A 19,168-nucleotide genomic window follows, 5' to 3' on the forward strand; every position below is an offset into this window, starting at 1 on the left:
CTCACCGTACCTTGTCTATTACACCACTCTCGTGAGACTCAACAGGGAGGAACACTCGCTGGACGTCAGGGGTTATCACTTGATCCAGGTCACACAGATCCTCCAGGGCCACCCCCAAGTCGCCAGAACAAGTGTAGTTTATGTCATAGTCAAACACAATATGCTGTAGGCAGGGAGAGAGACACGGCCGAATTATACTTCTCCGACTTCGTTACGGACAGACAGACGGACGGAGTCGGACGGATTGGTTGAATTTATAGTACTCCGAAGGCTGTGGGTGCTGAAAACAATTCACCGCCAGAAGAGTAGGTGGCGCAACGGCTTTTTGTAAGTCGTTGTCGAGTGTTTATTTACCTAGGTTATCGAGAAGTCGGAGCAAATGTACAAATTAGCCGTTTCATCAATAAAATACGCATTTTCAGCAACTACACTGCCCATTTCTTGTCACATTTTAATTCAGATGCTGATTTACATGTACTGTTTAGCTGAAATATGAATTGTAAAAACTTACAGCAATGGCGGTCAAAGGATTCTGTTAGTCCTGTTTATCACGGCAACCCCGCCCCCGCCGCAAGCGGTTCTTAATACGGACCAATCACAGCCAAGGGGTATCCGTAAAATGACGAACGGACAGACGGATAGTCAGGAAAATCAGGAGGTGCATGTAGAGCTCTCCGAGGGGCTCGGAGAGGGCAGGGAGAGGGAATTCCTCGTCGGAGAGGGCGTTCCCTGTGTCCGTCTCCGTAAAAACGGAGAAGTATAAATCGGCCTACAGAGAGAGAGAGACAGATAGGCGGGGGAGAGAGATGGCAACAGACATGAGATACATAGAAAGACAGTAGTCGATGAAGTGAGAGAGAATCACTTCGTTTGAGAGAGAATCACTTTGTTTCAGTTAGAGCAATAAACTTCCTCATCTCGGTCGGATGAATGAACGCCCTTCCCCCCTCGTCTCAGTGTGTTCCTTGCGTTGTCTACCTGGTCTGTTGCGTGACTCTCGTGCTGTTTCCAAGTTGTTGAGACTCGCCTATCCTCTCAAGGTTTCAAAGGAGGTGGCATGCCGAGCGCTTGGACACTGAGCGCTTGGACGTTCCAGAGGAAGTTGTCTGGGGAAGTGCTACTACTTCTACTTACATACATTCAGTGGGTTAGGGTCAGGACAGCAGCCGTTGTCTAGAGTCATGGAGCTATGGCTGGGGATTTCACTGTGCTCAAAGTTCTACAGCAGGGGCCCGTTCTCCGTACGTCGCTTATTACATCCGAGATCAAATGACACATCCAATATGTCACCATCTTGCTTATCATGATCTGGCTAATTCGGTTCTTCCAACACACTTGTTGTTTATGATTAGTATAGCTGGATTGAGTTATAAGTTGGTCTAAATGGGGGTATGTATCGATAGTAGAAACCTTGATCAGCAACGCTGCTATTGGCTGCTCACATAAGTCTATGGCTGCTCACCGTGGCCAAAATGAGTGCCCTGTTTTTTCCGCAACAGAGCCAACAGAGCAACAGCTTGCTCGAAGGTTACTCCGAATTTGAAGATTTTATCAGAACGCCAGGGAACACCTCAAAGTCTGCAAAATCCAAGAAAGAGGGCTGGCAAAAAGTAGCAGACCAAATTAAATGTAGAGGAGTGACAACGCGTTTCATCGCGTATTACAGTAAGCTAGGCCTATGTTTTTTTTCATATTTTCATTTATCATCTTTAATGTCATATGGCTGAGCGGTGAGGGAATCGGGCTAGTAATCCGAAGGTTGCCAGTTCGATTCCCGGCTGTGCAAACTGACGTTGTGTCCTTGGGCAAGGAACTTCACCCTACTTGCCTCGTGGGAATGTCCCTGTACTTACTGTAAGTCGCTCTGGATAAGAGTGTCTGCTAAATGACTAAATATAATATATATATAATATAAATATAGAATATAAATATATATAAATATAATATATGATGTGGTTTCAACAAATGTATTATGTAAATGACACCCTCACAAAAAAATTATAGGATATCCTCTCAAAAAGTATAGGCTAGCATATCGCGCTGTGCTTAAGGAGCCTATCTATCACGCAATGAGCAATTAATTCGGTTTCATGTTAAATTCTGCTAATTATTCTTGCACCTTCTGCAAGGTTCCTGTAGTAAAAACGGACAAGATATGCCTGTGACAGACTTCCTGTATCACCTCTGCTTGTAAAGCCTCAATCTAATCTTGTTTACATAAAATAAACCTGCTCGGGAGCAGGTTTAAGTTTAAGGACCTGTTGCTATGACAGCAAGTCCAGGGGGGTATTCGTCGTAGCTCGCTAAGCGGTTTAGCGAGCTAATTTTCAGGCTAAGATAAAAAAAAAACGCCCCTCTTTTTGGTTCGTGGAAGCAACTTTCGATAAATCACCATAGTAACATATCAATTAGCACTAACCTGCTCCAGAGCAGGCTAACGTAAGTGTAGCTGGATAAGCTTGCCACACCCCCAGAAAATAACATGGCAGCTCCCTTTTTGAGAGACCCCAGTTGACCAAGGAGCTATAATTTAGTTCGATTAGCTTTCCATACCAATAGAGTTCTTCGCGATTGCCAAGATCCTTTATTTCACACTGATGAGTTCTTGTTTGAGCGATATCGATTCAGCCGACATGGACTCATTTATTTGAAAGACCTTCTCGGGCCGTACATTGCAAATATCACACGCCGCAGCAAGCTTTATGCTTTATTATGAGCTTATGCTGCTGTATGTGAATACGTAACGCTATGTTTTAGGAAATGTCTTGTCTTATCTGTTGTGCCTGTGCTTTTTATATGTTTCACTGTGGGAGAGTGGGAAACGTCATATCGATTCCTTTTTATGTCTTGACGTGAACAAATTGACAATAAAGCTACTTGAAACTTTAACTGTGCTTCAGACTGCATAGCCTTGAGTTTATTTGCGTCAGGTACATAGGCTACATTTTTATACAGTATAGGCGATGCAGAAAACATTGGCAAAGCCGCAGCATGCGTTGCTGTAAGAAAAGTGTACTTGGCGCTTAACCAGCTGATGAATCAATTCATATTCCCTGGCCATGTCCCAGTCAATGACATCAAAGAGGGATTTACACATATGCCTACATGCATATACACATATAGTACATGATATAAGCGCAGTAGCCTACATATATCCTCATAATTGTCTATGAATTCGTATCAATTAGATACTCTTTGGCCTTGTTTTTATCTAGCCTACTTATTCTGAAAGAGTTGAGGTCATTATTTTCGCTAGCAAGATCTCATTCGATTATTAATTTCCATTAAGCCTATACCAGCAGGCACAATTAAAGAAATGTGATCTGATTGATTGGGGTGATGAGGCACTTAAGATGAGCCTATACATTTCCCCAAAACTTTCGCATTTAGCTTATCGGCAATTTTTTCCCAAGCTGCTTGTCTTGCTCTGGCAGCGGTGGCGGTGTTTGATTTAGCCATGTTAATATGCTTATTGTCTAGAGACTCATTATAATAGTTTGCTCGGATGGCGAGAATAGCCTATCACCGCTCTCTCTTTCGTCTTTTCCGCCATCATACCGTTAGAAAATCACGGTTTTGGTGATCGACCTTTCCTGCCTTTTGAAGTAGGACGTGCACGTGCAATTTCCCTGATAAGTTTAGCCTGATTGAAATTAACCACATGATTTGGATGCAGATCAGCCGTTGACGAACCGATATTTGCTGTTCTCACTCATCTCGCTAATGTTAACGGGATAAAGGGACAATTGATTAACTTAGCTTCAACCCTTACAACTAACGGGGCCCTGGATGAGCTTCGAAGAACCGAACAATCCAAGATAATGACAAATCGTCAACAATCAAATCCAGCTAACTGAGTTAGCGACGTACGGAGAACGGGCCCCAGATGTTTGACAGTGATGTTGTGAAAACTTTTCACAATAAAACAATAAAGTGAAATATTTGTATTCCTTGCATTGTCTACCTAGTCTGTTACGTGACTCTCGTGCTATTTTCAAGTTGTTGAGCACCTAGTCTGTTATGCCACCCTCGTGTCGCTTTGGGTTCGTTGAGACTCGCCGCACCTAGTCTGTTACGCCACTCTTGTGCTGTTTCCAAGTCGTTGTGACTCACCGCAGTGTCACAACGACTTTTCCCAATACAAAAATACAAATTTTCTTTCATAGCATTACAAAGTAAAGGTCTCAATCTTGTTAGCAGTATGTGGCTAGGATGAAGTACAGTTTATTAGAATCAGTGGGACCGGTTTTAGGCTGAAATCTAAGCACTGTCATGTAATGTGAACTACTACAATGCATTCGATACTATTGACTAGTAACACACCATTTCTACACCGAGACCCATTCCCATGCATCTTTGACCCCGACGACAACACAGGGGTGTACAGAAGACAACAACTGAGTACATCGGAGCGGCGTTTGCTGTTAAGTCAGACAGTGCCAGCTGGATTACATGGGCTGCCTATACAGCCGCCAAGGAGAGCGTGAGGGTTGAGCTCGAATTTTTTTGGGGGGGGCTCGAATTTGAGCAACCTGAATTTCCGAGCCTTGAATTTTTGGGTCTGATATTTTATTTACATTGAAATATATATTCATATGTGAAGTCCGTGTTGTTTAAATTTCAATATTAAGTATTCAATGCCTTTTAAAATTAAAAACATGTCACTGATTAGCTTCCATACAAATGGCAGCGCGCCATTTGCGCGCGCGTAGTGATGGGTCGTTCGTGAACGATCCGGCTCTAAGAGCCGGCTCTTGAAGGTGAACGTCGGGAGCTGGCTCGCATATCTGAAGAGCTGACTCTATTTTTTATAGATTAATACAGCCTATAAAAACTAAATGATTATGAAATAATTAATTTTAATTGTATTTAAAATAATTGACTAATTCAAAGAACAACGAAAAAATACTTGTAGGCTTAAAGGCGCACACATGATCGTCTGTTCCTGTCAATCCTGCATGAGGGAGGGCCGAGCCAATTCACACAGTCAGAGTAGTCAAAACTCGGAGGAGAGCCATGACAAATCAATGCATTTTTAAAGATATGTGGTTACGGTCGAGTATGATTTCATTTCATAATTTAATCAAATAGTTTTCACAACTATCATAGTCAAATTCATAGTTAAAACATGTATTTTTTAAAGAGCCGTTAGGGAGCCAAAAGAGCCGGCTCTTTTTAGTGAGCTGAGCCATACGAGCCGGCTCACGAAAAAGAGCCGGAATGCCCATCACTAGTTTAGGGGCCCTTCATCGAGATCGGGGGCCTTCGCCTAGTGACAACGCAGAATCCTTCGCTGAAAGAAGTTACTTATTGTGTACACACTCATGTTGGAAAAAATCCAGCTCCTCTTATGAAACTTAACACTCATTTAACTCATGGTTACAATGGTAAACCGGCACAACAATGACAATAACCACGCAACAAAACACTACAAGCTTGTGGGATCAACTTTCGGGTCACAACACAAAAATCTATGCAAAATTGAGAAAGAAGATTTCCACACACTATTTTACTTCCCGATTTCCATGTTTAAGCACATCAAAGAAAATGGGTCGTTTTTTCGTTTTCCGTTTTCTATTATCGAAACAAAAAACGGAAAAGGGGTAGTTTTCCAATCCGTGTATCATTCGTTCTTTCGTTTTTCAATTGATAAACAAAAAACAAAAAAGTATTCGTTTTTCCGTTATTCAATTAAGAAACCAAAAACGAGAAACGAAAAACCATTGGCTGGTGATCAAAAAAGTTAATTTAGAACCCAGGTTAGCCTATCTATTTAGCCTATAAACCCAGCGCTGCGATAAGAGCCACTTTGAGTAACAGTGGTATGGTGTCGACACCATGGCCGCACGTTTTTTTCCTCTAAACAATATAAAACTCTACATGATTGTTTGAGTAGGCTATCTAGATTAAGAGACATTAGTGGAATACACGAAGAAGTCATTTGGGTCACAACTTCCGGGTCACCAAAAACAAAATTTCTAAATGATTTTCGGTCAGTAATCCGTGTATCATTCGTTGTTTCACTTTTCAATTTTTAAATCAAAAACCAAAAATTATTAGTTTGTCCGTTATTCAATTGAGTAACCAAAAACGAGAAACCAAAAACGAGAAACCAAAAACGATAGTTTTTCTTGTTATTCAATTGAGAAACCAAAATCCAAAAACGGGGCACTGACCAAAAATGATTTTGAAATTTTGTTTTGGGTGACCCGGAAGTTGTGACCCAAATGACTTCTTCGTGTATTCCACTAATGTCTCTTAATCTAGATAGCCTACTCAAACAATCATGGAGTTTTATATTGTTTAGAGGAACAAAACGTGCGGCCATGGTGTCGACACCACTGTTACTCAAAGTGGCTCTTATCGCAGCGCTGGGTTTATAGGCAAATATAAATAGGCTAACCTGGAAGGTCCTGCCGATTTTTTCGGTTGTCATCAGGGTTCTAAATTAACTTTTTTGATCGCCAGCCGATGTGGAATTGGCTGGTGATCCCACAGAATTTCCACTAACCAAATTTTTTCGGTGAAAGAGAAATTATGAGTGCCACTGAATGCATTTGATCATTTTATTAACATTGTTGGCATGAAAAACACAAGTACAATACATACAAAAAAATATACACTGAAAGTGCAAACATTCCATTTCAAGTTTGGGATCTATCTACATTCTTTCTTGTGTTTTCTGGTGGACGCTCGTTTCCATGGTTTCTCGGTCCGTGTACCTTGTGGCCATTGGTTTTTCTATTTTGCAACCCGTGTTGACAAACGCAAAATAGGGCCGTAATATCGTTTTGTCACTTTAGTAAGTCGAACACACATTTAAGTATAACGGCTTGTTTTTGGTTGTTTTGTTTTATTTTGGAATAACGGAATAACCATATAACACAAATGGTATTACGAGCCATTTACTCGTTTGTTTGATTATTCCATATCCTTTATGCTGGTATCTGCAAAAAATGAAAAATAGCCTCGTACTATCGTTTTGTCCATTTTGGTTGTCAGAACCAGATTATGGGGAAAGGCTTGGTTTCCGTTGTTTTGTTTCATTTTGGAATTACGGAATATCCATATAACACAAACGGTATAACGAGCCATTTACTCATTTGTTTGATCGGCCGTATTATGCATACTGGCACAAGTGAAAAAGAGAGAGAGGGCGAGAAATGTGAAACTATTGGGGGTGTTATTACTTGCGAACACCAGAGGGCAGCAACGACCAGCTTTAAAAAAAATGTTCCTGTGATCTGCAGGCCTACAATCTTGACGACATGGCAGCAGGTTCTTTAGTAGAAGACACACACACCAAACTGAAGGCACATGTTGACCGCGTTTGCTAGTTGCTACTTAGTTAATAAATCTTTGATGAACCCAAGTTTCTTTAATATATATTAAGTTTCTTTAATATATATTAGAAACATTACAAGACGGGGCTCCAGTGTGTGTTCAAACAAGGCCAAAAGTGCCAGACGGTATCAATCACACCCGTGCAAGTAACACTCCACGCCCCAACCCTCCCTCCCCCCACCTAAATTACGCTTTCAGTTCTGTTGTATGTCTTAATGAAGTGCATTGAGGCAATCATAGTAAGAAAGTTGAGATCATGTGGGCTACCTTTGCAGTTTACATAGACACACAACTGACAGAGGCACTGTTGTGGATACTTTTTTCAAAGTTCTGATCATATTCCAAATTCAACTTCTTCAAAGTCCAAAAACAGTACGGAGCAGCAACGAGAGGGTTCCCAGGAAAATCTGATTTCCCTTTTGTCTGGCACTTTTGGCCTTGTTTGAACACACACTGGAGCCCCGTCTTGTAATGTTTCTAATATATATTAAAGAAACTTAATATATATTAAAGAAACTTGGGTTCATCAAAGATTTATTAACTAAGTAGCAACTAGCAAACGCGGTCAACATGTGCCTTCAGTTTGGTGTGTGTGTCTTCTACTAAATAACCTGCTGCCATGTCGTCAAGATTGTAGGCCTGCAGATCACAGGAACATTTTTTTTAAAGCTAGTCGTTGCTGCCCTCTGGTGTTCGCAAGTAATAACACCCCCAATAGTTTCACATTTCTCCCCCTCTCTCTCTTTTTCACTTGTGCCAGTATGCATAATACGGCCGATCGAACAAATGAGTAAATGGCTCGTTATACCGTTTGTTATATGGATATTCCGTAATTCCAAAATGAAACAAAACAACGGAAACCAAGCCTTTCCCCATAATCTGGTTCTGACATCCAAAATGGACAAAACGATATTACGAGGCTATTTTTCATTTTTTGCAGATACCAGGATAAAGGATATGGAATAATCAAACAAACGAGTAAATGGCTCGTAATACCATTTGTGTGATATGGTTATTCCGTTATTCCAAAATAAAACAAAACAACCAAAAACAAGCCGTTATACTTAAATGTGTGTTCGACTTACTAAAGTGACAAAACGATATTACGGCCCTATTTTGCGTTTGTCAACACGGGTTGCAAAATAGAAAAACCAATGGCCACAAGGTACACGGACCTTTCTCGCTCTGGTTACACTGCAAACTGCGCGCAGCCAACGGGCGTATGAGTAACAACTTCCAGGTCACCAAAAACACAATTTCTAAACCATTTTGGGTCAGTGCCCCGTTTTTTATTTTTTATTTATTTTTTATTTTGGTTTCTCAATTGAATAACAAGAAAAACAATCATTTTTCGTTTCCCGTTTTTCGTTTGTCAATTGAATAACGGAAAAACAAATAATTTTTGTTTTTTGGTTCATCAATTGAAAAATGAAAGAACGAATGATACACGGATTGTCAGTGCCCCGTTTTTGGATTTGGTTTTTGGATTTTGGTTTCTCAATTGAATAACGGAAAAACGAATAATTTTTGGTTTTTGGTTTATCAATTGAAAAATGAAAGAACGAATGATACACGGATTTTTTTCCGTTTTTTGTTTTCCTATTTCTAAATGGTGGTCGGGTAAATCGTAGTCCCGATTTTGGTTTTCTTATTTCAAAACGAAAATACATTGGCCGCAAAGTACACGGACCATTGAACAGATGATAGGCTCTCTTCTTATACCTTTGGGAAACTGGGCTGAGTGTATACTATAATAACTATTGTAATTATTTTTGTTGGTTTGATTTACTTTGAGAAAATGTAAGCCACCGGACAAACACTCCCGAGCAGTAGGTGGCGTGCACCTCAAATGTTGGTTACAATTTGCCACGCTCTCAACAGAAGAATCTAACAAGGAAACGAGGTTGGCTTCACTCTACGAGAGAATATTCGAATCAATGTGCGTTTAATACATTAGTTTCGTTACCTGAGCGTTTCATAGTTTCACAGCAGACTGGTTATAAAAACATTTGCACCAAGACAACAAATTTACTGACTTAAAAAACTTTCGAAGTCAAAATGAGGTTTTACGTTAGTGTCACTGGATAGCTACATTTGTACACACATGGTGTGTATCGTCGACTCATAGATTTGCTTGCTAACTGTTGCTAACCTTAGTTGTTTAAAATTATTTTAGAAATACTGCTTACCGCCAATCATGTCTGAGGACGTTTTAACGAAGAAAAGCAAAGGTGCACCAGCCAACGTGAAAGATTTCAAGGTGGGGGACAAGTGAATTAGGCTATTCTTCCTCAGCTATTATGTTATGTATCTTTATATAAAATCTATTGTTTCATAGACACAAATGTTATTAAACTGAAATAATTCATGTAATTGTTTGGATTGGGTTTAACCCGTATTGAAGTTATTTCAAATGTAGCAGGAAATTCAAATGAGACCGGATCCGCTTTCAAATTCAGTTTCTGTCAATTGAATGTAGCCTTATTCTCAAATTCAGAGGCAGGTCTAGGCAAAGTGGCACAGATTCTGACACCATTGCAACCAATTATGTAGCAGTAATATTTACTGCTCAGGAAGTAAAAATTCCTGAAACTACATTTGTCCATCTCTTGTCCATTTTATTGTATATTTAATTATATTCTAATCCCACTTAGTACTGCTAGTTTATGTACCCTTAGTATAGTTAGTCCACATATTTAAATTTTAGGTATATGTTTATTGTATGCACCTTCCTGCCAAAGCAAATTCCTTGTCTGTGCAAACTTTCATGGCGAATAAATCCCTTTCTGATTCTGATTCTGATTCACCAATGTTTGAACTGAAGTAATGTACCTTTTGTCTTCCAGAAAAAGGCCAAGAAGAGAAAGTTCCCCTTAGGATTCGACCACCAGGAACAATCTTACAAACAGGGCAAGATGGACCAGACGGACAATAAGACCCATATCAAGACTTCATCATTGTTCAAAAACAACCCAGAAATCCTTGATGTTGACCGGTATGCACGCACGCACACACACACCACACACCACACACACACACGGTACCCAGTGGCAGCTGGTGAAAATTATTCTAGATGGGGCTGTGAAATATTCAGTCAATTCAGTAACCATCCTAATACAAATGAACACAAACTGCATGATACAAGTTCTCTGTGAAATACTCATTATTTAATTAATGCACACAGCTATAGGCAAATGTACACTTTGTGGACAATAAATATCATTACACTCAGTTCAGAAATATTGAAATCTGGGCACTTGAGCCACTCCCTGGTATTATTAGGAAACACAACACAACTATTACTGTAAGACTAAATATGAAGGATTTATAGGGCTCAACATTATTTTTTTTTGGCACTGGCCCAGGGTTTGAAACTTACTGGCCCCAAGACAATTTTTACTGGCCCCCCCTCCAAAAGTTGTAATTTATCATTGTTACAACAAAACCAAAGACTTATAAGTTGTGTTATTCTGTTAACATGTTTAACCATTTATTAAACACATCCTGGATATAAAAAGAACAAAAATGAAATCACATTTCTATTGATAAAAAATAAAAAGGTAATCAGCAAAACAATTGACTTTTAACCTCAAACATGACGTGCTCTCTTCCCTGCTGACAGCCATCTCTGCACAACTCTGTCTGGCTGAAACTGAAACCTCTGGTCCCTCAATGCTAATATATAAAAGCTTCCATAGCATTTCATCAGTATGATACTAAGTACCCAAGTCGACACCATTCTTCTGCTGCAGTTCAATAGCCCGGGGGAACGAGGCGAATGTCTGGCCCGTCTTAATTACGTGATATGCCGTTGTTATAAGTCGTGCAATAACATGATGGGCATCTACATTTAAATTCCTGACCAGCATGGTCAACGGCCTGGAAGATGGATTGTCAACCATCCGCTTAGCTGTCACGCAAACCATGTGCTGTCTGCTAGCATGGCTGGTCAGGGATTGTTTTCGAACATTTTCGGTGCCTGTGTAAAAAGAACCACTTTTGTCTGCTTTAGATGGGAACATACGACAGACAACACAGTGCATCATCGTTCCATAAAAAAGTTGCTTCCGTTTAAGCTCGTAGCTCTACTTTTCTGCCATCTTCACTTTATTGTCTCGCGCCAGTTGTTAAAAAATGTATCAAGATTAGAGAATTACAATTTGACAACCACTCGTCACTCACTACTCAACTCTTGATTTGCCAACTGTGCGCCCCACAAGCTGCAAAGTTATTTATGCATTTAGCAGATAGCAAAACATATGAAGGATGTTAACTTTTACAATGCAATTTTTTTTTCCAATCAATAATTTGCAGTGGCCCGATCAGGCCAGTGAGTTGCTAGTTTAACTGTCCCAACGTAACTTTTTACTGGCCCCGGGCCATCGGGCCATTGCTTATGTCGAACCCTGATGTTAGCACCGACGCATAGATACGCCGTTCTAGACAGACAGCGATATCAGCGAGCCCTCAGCATTAGTTACTTTTCGTTAGGTACCTATGAACATGTCTTAATCTGCTAGACAAGTGGGTTCCTCTTTGTTCTTTTGGTGAGCAATCTCACGTGCCCTTCTTACCGGCGTCATGGAGCCGACCAGCACATAGTTGTTTTGCACTAGCGTTGCTATATACCTAGCTACAGCTGGCAGCTTCGTTTTTCTCCTAGATTCAGACCTAGCCCCGGTAAATTGTAGAGCTAGCTAACTACTACACTTCTGTAATAGTGCAGTAACTACTACACCCCACAATTTACCCAGAAATATTTTCAGGCTTCAACCAGTGCTGCTCAAGCAAAAAGACAGGGTTAGGGAGAGAAAGAGATAGATTTGTTAGGCATTGAAGAAAGAGTAGGAGAGGAGGACAGCATCCAACATGCTGCTGTGAGAGAGCCAGCTGAAGCAACAGGTGAAGTGGACAAACAGATGTAGAAACAGGCAGGTAAGATAGCTCAGGATAAGGGAACTAATTTCTATTCTTCCTTCCATTCGACAGATAGGACTTGAATGGGGTTGTGAATTTTGTATAGGGTGTTAAATGTGTGTACCGTATTTCTTCGAATAAACGCCGCCCTCAAATAAACGCTGCACCAAAAATGAACGTTGTGTAATAAACGCCACCCCCCGAATAAACGCAGCACCAACAAAATCTGGAAACGGATTTAATTGGTTAAATTCAACCCCAGTATTTATTACACATGTACATAACTTTCTGTTTGAAAGCTAACGTGTATGAACCTTTAGGCATACTGCTTCAGATTTCTACACAATGTAGAACACCTGTATTTGAGACAGTTATACTACCAACGCACAACTAATTGATAGCCAATGAGAAAGGGAGTTGCCGCACTTATAGACAAAGAATAGACAAGGAGGTCAGCGATAGTAAATGAAACCTGCGTTTTTAGCTGCATGATTCTTTTTTTCACAATGCCAGCAACAAAGTTGTCTATGGCTGCACTGCAGCTACAATTCACGAGATCACCCTTACTAATTAAATGCCGCCCTCAAATAAACGCCGCACCAAAAATGAAAGTTATTTAATGGTAGATTATTATAGCATATTATTTAATATAATAAAGTTCTGTGTAACGAATTATTAACGAAGGAATTATTTTGAACCCCCCCGGTCTGACATGGAATGCCCTCCCCCCCCCCCGAGCAGACACGGGGCGACCATCCCCACACCACCACAAATTGCTTTCTAATCTGTGGGAAACACTGATGCAGGTAGCAACGCTAGTGCTAAATAACTATTTAGCTGGTCGGCTCCATGACACCCGGTAAGTAGCAGATTCAGACATGTTCGTAGGCATATATATATATATATATATAAAGGCTAGATGTCTTACGGCGGAGTCTAGAACGTCCGCACATGGCGGCCATCTTGCTACAGTCAACTTGCTCACCCATAACATTGTGTTGGTGCTACATGTACTTTTTAAATGACCATAACTTGCTCAATTTTCAACTGATTTTAAAACGGTTATGGTCATTTAAAGGGGTGATTGACTGTTTTTTTGGGGGTATTTCACACGGTTCCTTAAGGTCTCCGGGTATGGGTATGTAACATTGGTTGGGCTGAAAATGGCCCTGGTGCTGTTCTATGCCCCATGCATATGCCCCTCTGAAATTTTCCCAGGAAAAAACGCTAGGTTTTCTCCTTTTATGATATGCTCATGAATATATAGATGAGCTGCGCGCTGATTGGTTGGTTTACAACGAGTGAAGCTGTGGAGCAAAGACGCAAAACGGCCAACACACTCACTGAAACAACGAAGGAGGAGACTTGAAATAAAAACGTACAAATAAATCTATTGTGTCTACACAACACTGTTTTCAACAGATTGACTAGATATCATTTGAAATGATTACGTTAGTTGTTTCCACTTCTGTTGTCGAAGCAAACTGGATCGACTTAGGTGGGTAGAACGTTACAGCTTAGCAACTAAAGTATATTGTGATTCAACTCAGGTTCAGTTAGCTAGATAAAAAATAACCTGCCAAAGATCTGGACAAACATGCATCGTGAATTGTAGATTTACATGTACGGGTTATTTATTTGAATGAAACAGTCAGGAACATGAAATAACGTGTTAGCCCCATTGCCAATAAACTAAATCATCACACATTACCTATGCTCTTGCGTTAGCAAGCTAAACTAGTTTACATGCCTGCTCTAGGTGTTTTCGCTATCTAGCATTCCTTGCAAATCAGCGTTAATAAAAAGCAGATGAGCTAGAGTCTAGCTAATGTTGACTCGACGGGCATGGCTGATGTTTGTCTGTACTGTAGCTCTAGCGTAGAAGATCCCTGCAAGCAAACAGGATCGACTTTGGTGGGTAACGTTAGCACTAGCTACAGCTTAGCAAACAAACTATCGTGATTCAACTCAGCTTTAGTTAGCTCTAGCTATCTTGCTGAAAAATAGATCTGGACAAACTTGCATCTTGAATTGTAGATTTACATGACAACACAGGTTATTTATTTGAATGAAAGTCAGGAACAAGAAATAATGTTAGCCCCATTGCCAATAAACTAAATCATCACACATTCTACCGATACTAGATACAGGCAGGATACATTAGCATTGCTAATAACTGTTAGCGACATCATACAGCTTGCGGTTGTGATGAACATAAGGTTGGAACAGCACCTCTTTTCAGCAACAGCTTCATAGCAAATCCTGCTTTACATTGTCCCAGGTTTTCAAAACTCTCCTTGGTGAAATGGTTCGAGCAAATTAATACTTTAGCGTCGTACTTAATAGGGATATTCCCATAGATAAACATCAGCCATGCCTGTCTAGTGTCTTGTTCTTTGGGAAGATAGTGAAGTGTCAGGATTCCCGGTACAGCCTGGAACACTGCATTTACGGCGCTCCATTTTCAATATCTTGAAAACTTATGAACTTTCTTATTTGTAATTCCTGTGGAAGTACCGAGCAGCGCGAAGTTGGCTAAAAAAAGTGTCGGAGATCTGCGCGACCTCCGTTGATGCACCAGAAAACCAGAGGGCGGGTAAATGTAAATTTTGGGGCGTGACAAAGTTGATGCTGCAAGTTGTGACGTCACAACTTGCACTGTTTCAAAAGCTAGCGTTTGCAAGTTGCAGTTTCAAAAAGTGAAATTTTGATAGGAAAGAGGCTTCAATGGACTTTGAGGTTCACTGTATGTCTATTTTACACACCAAACTGTCATTTTTAAACTATGACAAGGTAAAATCGGTTTTGCAATCAATCGCCCCTTTAAAAAGTACATGTAGCACCAACACAAGGGAGTCAGGTGGCTGAGCGGTGAGGGAGTCGGGCTAGTAATCTGAAGGTTGCCAGTTCGATTCCCGGCCGAGTCAAATGACGTTGTGTCCTTGGGCAAGGCACTTCACCCTACTTGCCTTGGGGGGAATGTCCCTGTACTTACTGTAAGTCGCTCTGGATAAGAGCGTCTGCTAAATGACTAAATGTAAATGTAAACACAATGTTATGGGTGAGCGAGTTGACTGTAGCAAGATGGCCGCCATGTGCGGACGTTCAACTCCGTTGGCCGGCAACGCGGACGAGACAGATATATGTTCGTAGGTACCTATCGAAAAGTAACCTAAACTTTCCTAGACTTTTAGCTACGGTACTAATGCGGAAGTTAATGCGGGTGTTTGAGAGACGCGTGAGTGACAGAGACGGAGGGAGAGCAGGGAAAGGAAATGCAGCTGAACGAATACGCTGCGTGTTTTAAATAGCGTAAAAAAATAAAAGAACGAAACGCAATATGTGGCGGCTGGTGTTGATTCTGTGGCGCACCGCCACAAATTAGTCTGTGTGGGAAACACTGCATATATATTTATTATTATTATTTGTTTTCCCACCCTAAATTGACCTTAAATGTTTGCACTAGATAGACAATGTCGGTGTTAAAAGGTTCGTCTTGGTCATGATTGCGTTGCTTGTATTGGATTTTACGTTCCGTTGCATGGTTTAGGTTTAATTAAAAGGGAGTCAGGTGGCTGAGCGGTGAGGGAGTCGGGCTAGTAATCTGAAGGTTGCCAGTTCGATTCCCGGCCGAGTCAAATGACGTTGTGTCCTTGGGCAAGGCACTTCACCCTACTTGCCTAGGGGGGAATGTCCCTGTACTTACTGTAAGTCGCTCTGGATAAGAGCGTCTGCTAAATGACTAAATGTAAATGTAATGTAAAATGTTTGTGGAAAGTGAAGCTAACGGTGGCTGACATCACAAACCCATGCGCGATTACCTATAGTAGAACATTAGTTTTGCTAGGCTAGCTGCCTAAAACGCTAAGACAGCTGCAGAAATGCCACAGGCAAAGGCCAGGGTGATGACATGTAGCTAGCTATGTTTCCAGGCTGTGATATTAACACCCTGTATTTTTGTATGCCCTTCGACTGGTTAGCTCCAGCGATTCCAACATAGGGGTAGTCTAGTAATTAGCTATCTGTAAAACTAACTTACCGGTCCGAGGGTCAGGTCTGTATCTAGGTGCAAGACGTAGCACCGCCGGCTTATCCAGGTGAGGAAAATTTGTATTATGCCTGCTACTATGATATGCTCTTCTGTAGCAGATAATCCAGTTCTCCAAAGCCCAGAATGTTCCAGCTGTGGTAGCCAGTCAAAAGGGTCTCTTGTCGTCTCTTGTTTTTTTTTACAGTTTTCATTTTCTTGCTAATTACTAAAGTTAGTGTTGAAGAAGCCACTCAATATAATAAACAACAAGTTTAGGATCACTAAATACTAATTTGTTCTTGTTTACCTAAGCTTTCAGTTGAGTTGTGGGCACGTGTCAGAGAAATCAAGAATGTAACCATGAACTATAGATGGCCCACTCGTCAAACTCACTTGCCAGTAAACTCAAGAGCTCCTCCTGCTTCTTGTTCTTGAAGCAGCATGCCTAAACGTCCATACACGTTAGCTTTCAAACAGAAACCTGTGCAGAAAGTTATGTAAATGTGTAATAAATACTGGGGTTGAATTTAACCAATTAAATAACAATTTTCAGATTTTTTTGGTGCAGCATTTATTCAAGGGCGGCGCTTATTCAATGGCGGTGTTAATTCAAAGAAATCCGGTACCTGTCTTTGTGGCTGCCCCATCAGTTCTGAGCCCATACAGCCTCTCTGTTGGGATACTTTTGTCTAATATCACTTTTTTAACAGCTGACACAATGGTGTCAGCTTTTCCATCTGGAACAGTGACAAGATCCTGAAATGGATGAAATGCTTTTCCCTCTTTATCCATGTATCTGTGAGAAAAGCATTTAGTATCCACAGTTCTTCAACAGAGACCAAGATGTATGTAATTCTGACAAAGAAAATAAATTTATACCTGACATGCAGATCGAGCTGCCTGCACACAGACACATCTGTGCTTTCGTCTATTTCCAGTCTAATTGCCTGTGATGATCTTATGGCCATCAGAATAGGCTCCTCAATTTCATGATAAAATCTCAAGCATCTCATAAATTATTTGATGATCTGTAATTATTCCTCTGGTCAATCTAGACATTGGGGAAAGGGTAAAAAAAATACTTTAACTTATAAAAAATGTATACTCAATAATGTAAAGATGAAATGCATGTATAGATAATAAGGTGACATTTATCTGAAGGTTTAGGTGTGTTACCTTTAACTTCTTAAAATAATCACACCCCAAAAGCTCTGCCAGGCTCAGAAGCTTTGGGTAGTTGGTATGGTGGGCCTTCTCATTTTTTTTTTACAAGCCAGTAGAGGCAGTTGAAGCCACCAATGATGGCCTCGTGCTCTAGCACAATAGTAGGCCCAAGAGTCCATTTACAGAGACACCTGTAAATGAAATTGTTAGAAAATGATTTGCTCTGCTATTGGACTCCGAAATTACCAGATGCAAGAGATGCCTGGCATCTAATGCTCTTCCGCTGGTGCTCTGTGGTGATGTGCCGCTCCAAAAAAGTCAAAAGTCTTTTCTATAGGTAATGGCCCCGACCTCAACAAAAGCCCTCTTTGTGGCACCTTTCTTAGGTGCAGGCTAGGTGCTGCCTGCACAGTCTACAAAACATCCCTTTAAAAGTACATTGATAATCAAATTAGCTACCGTATTTTCCGGACTACAAGTCGCACCAGAGTCAAGTGCGTCATGAAGAGGAAAAAAACATATATAAGTCGCACTGGACTATAAGTCACATGTATTTAGAAATGTATTTCACAAAATCCAAGACCAACAACAGACATTTAATCTGGAAAGGCAAGTTATTCAACTACACAATAGCACACAGAACAACAGGCTGAATAGGTGTCCGGTATGTTAACGTAACACATTAACAGTTATTCAGCTACACAATAGCATAAAGAACATACCTTGGAAGCTGAATAGTCTAAATTAACATAACAAGCCAGCGAGTCCAACAAGCAAGTTACCGGTAAGCAGTGTTGGTCAAGTTACTTGGAAAAAGTAATTAGTTACTGATTACTTCTCCAAGAAAGTAATCCAGTTACTTTACTGACTACTTATTTTCAAAAGTAATTAGTTACTTTACTTAGTTACTTTTCAAAAACATGATGCACAACCTGAATACGCTATAAAGCAATAGACCTCTCAGCCTAATTCTATTGTCTGCATATTCAATCATATAAAATTGAATCAAAGGAAACAGTCTCTTTTTCAGAACTTGTTTCATTAGTTTCAATCTTTTAACTTTATGCACGTGTGTGTGTGTGTGTGTGTATATAAAATAGCACACGTGATGGCAGGACAGACCATTTGCATGTTAGGGGAGGGGGTACACATTATATCAGGTGAAAAAACGGCCTGATATAATGTGTATCCCCTCTGTAACTCATATGGTAGACAGGTGAACAAAGTGGTTAATTGAAAAGCCATATTAAACTAAATTAAATGAAAACAGAAATCACATTAGAGGGCAGGGAGGGAGAGGTTAGCAAAGACGGGGCATCCTTGTCAGACCTCACCCGCAGAGAATGGACAAATGGAGGTAGCCTAGATTAATGGATGGAGGTAGCCTAGATTAAAGGAAAAAACAATTTACATGTCGCCTTAATGGAACAGACAAACGTATTTATGTAAATAACCGAGTCCCTTGTTACTATGGAAAACCCTGTTGAGTCTTCCACGTCGCTATTTGTTCCCTTTAAGAGGTGACTTCGAAGTGCAACAGTTAAACTCAGAAGCGCTCCCGCGGCCAGGGGATACAAATCCTGTGCCTTGGCACGACACCGGCTTGCAAGGTGCTTGCTCAGATTTGAGGTGGAATTTATCGCTGCAGATAAAAGTTTTCTTCCCACGCAGAGTGTACAACAGACGCTAATGTTTTTGTCACTTTTTACAGAC

At 40.6% G+C, this 19,168-nt stretch overlaps 1 protein-coding gene across 1 annotated transcript in view; it reads left to right on the plus strand.

Moving 5' to 3' along the window:
• Nucleotides 1-9,224: 9,224 nt before the first annotated feature.
• Nucleotides 9,225-19,168, plus strand: part of ddx31 (DEAD (Asp-Glu-Ala-Asp) box polypeptide 31) — a 62,712-nt gene continuing 52,768 nt past the window's right edge. Inside the window, exons 1-3 of the mRNA XM_067231303.1 lie at nucleotides 9,225-9,283; nucleotides 9,521-9,604; nucleotides 10,191-10,339. Of these exons, the coding sequence (XP_067087404.1) occupies nucleotides 9,542-9,604; nucleotides 10,191-10,339 (212 nt within the window). The 5' untranslated portion in view covers nucleotides 9,225-9,283; nucleotides 9,521-9,541. The remainder of the gene's footprint in view (nucleotides 9,284-9,520; nucleotides 9,605-10,190; nucleotides 10,340-19,168) is intronic.

This window comes from Osmerus mordax, chromosome 28 (genome assembly GCF_038355195.1).
Source record: "Osmerus mordax isolate fOsmMor3 chromosome 28, fOsmMor3.pri, whole genome shotgun sequence".
Taxonomy (NCBI): Eukaryota; Metazoa; Chordata; class Actinopteri; order Osmeriformes; family Osmeridae; genus Osmerus; species Osmerus mordax.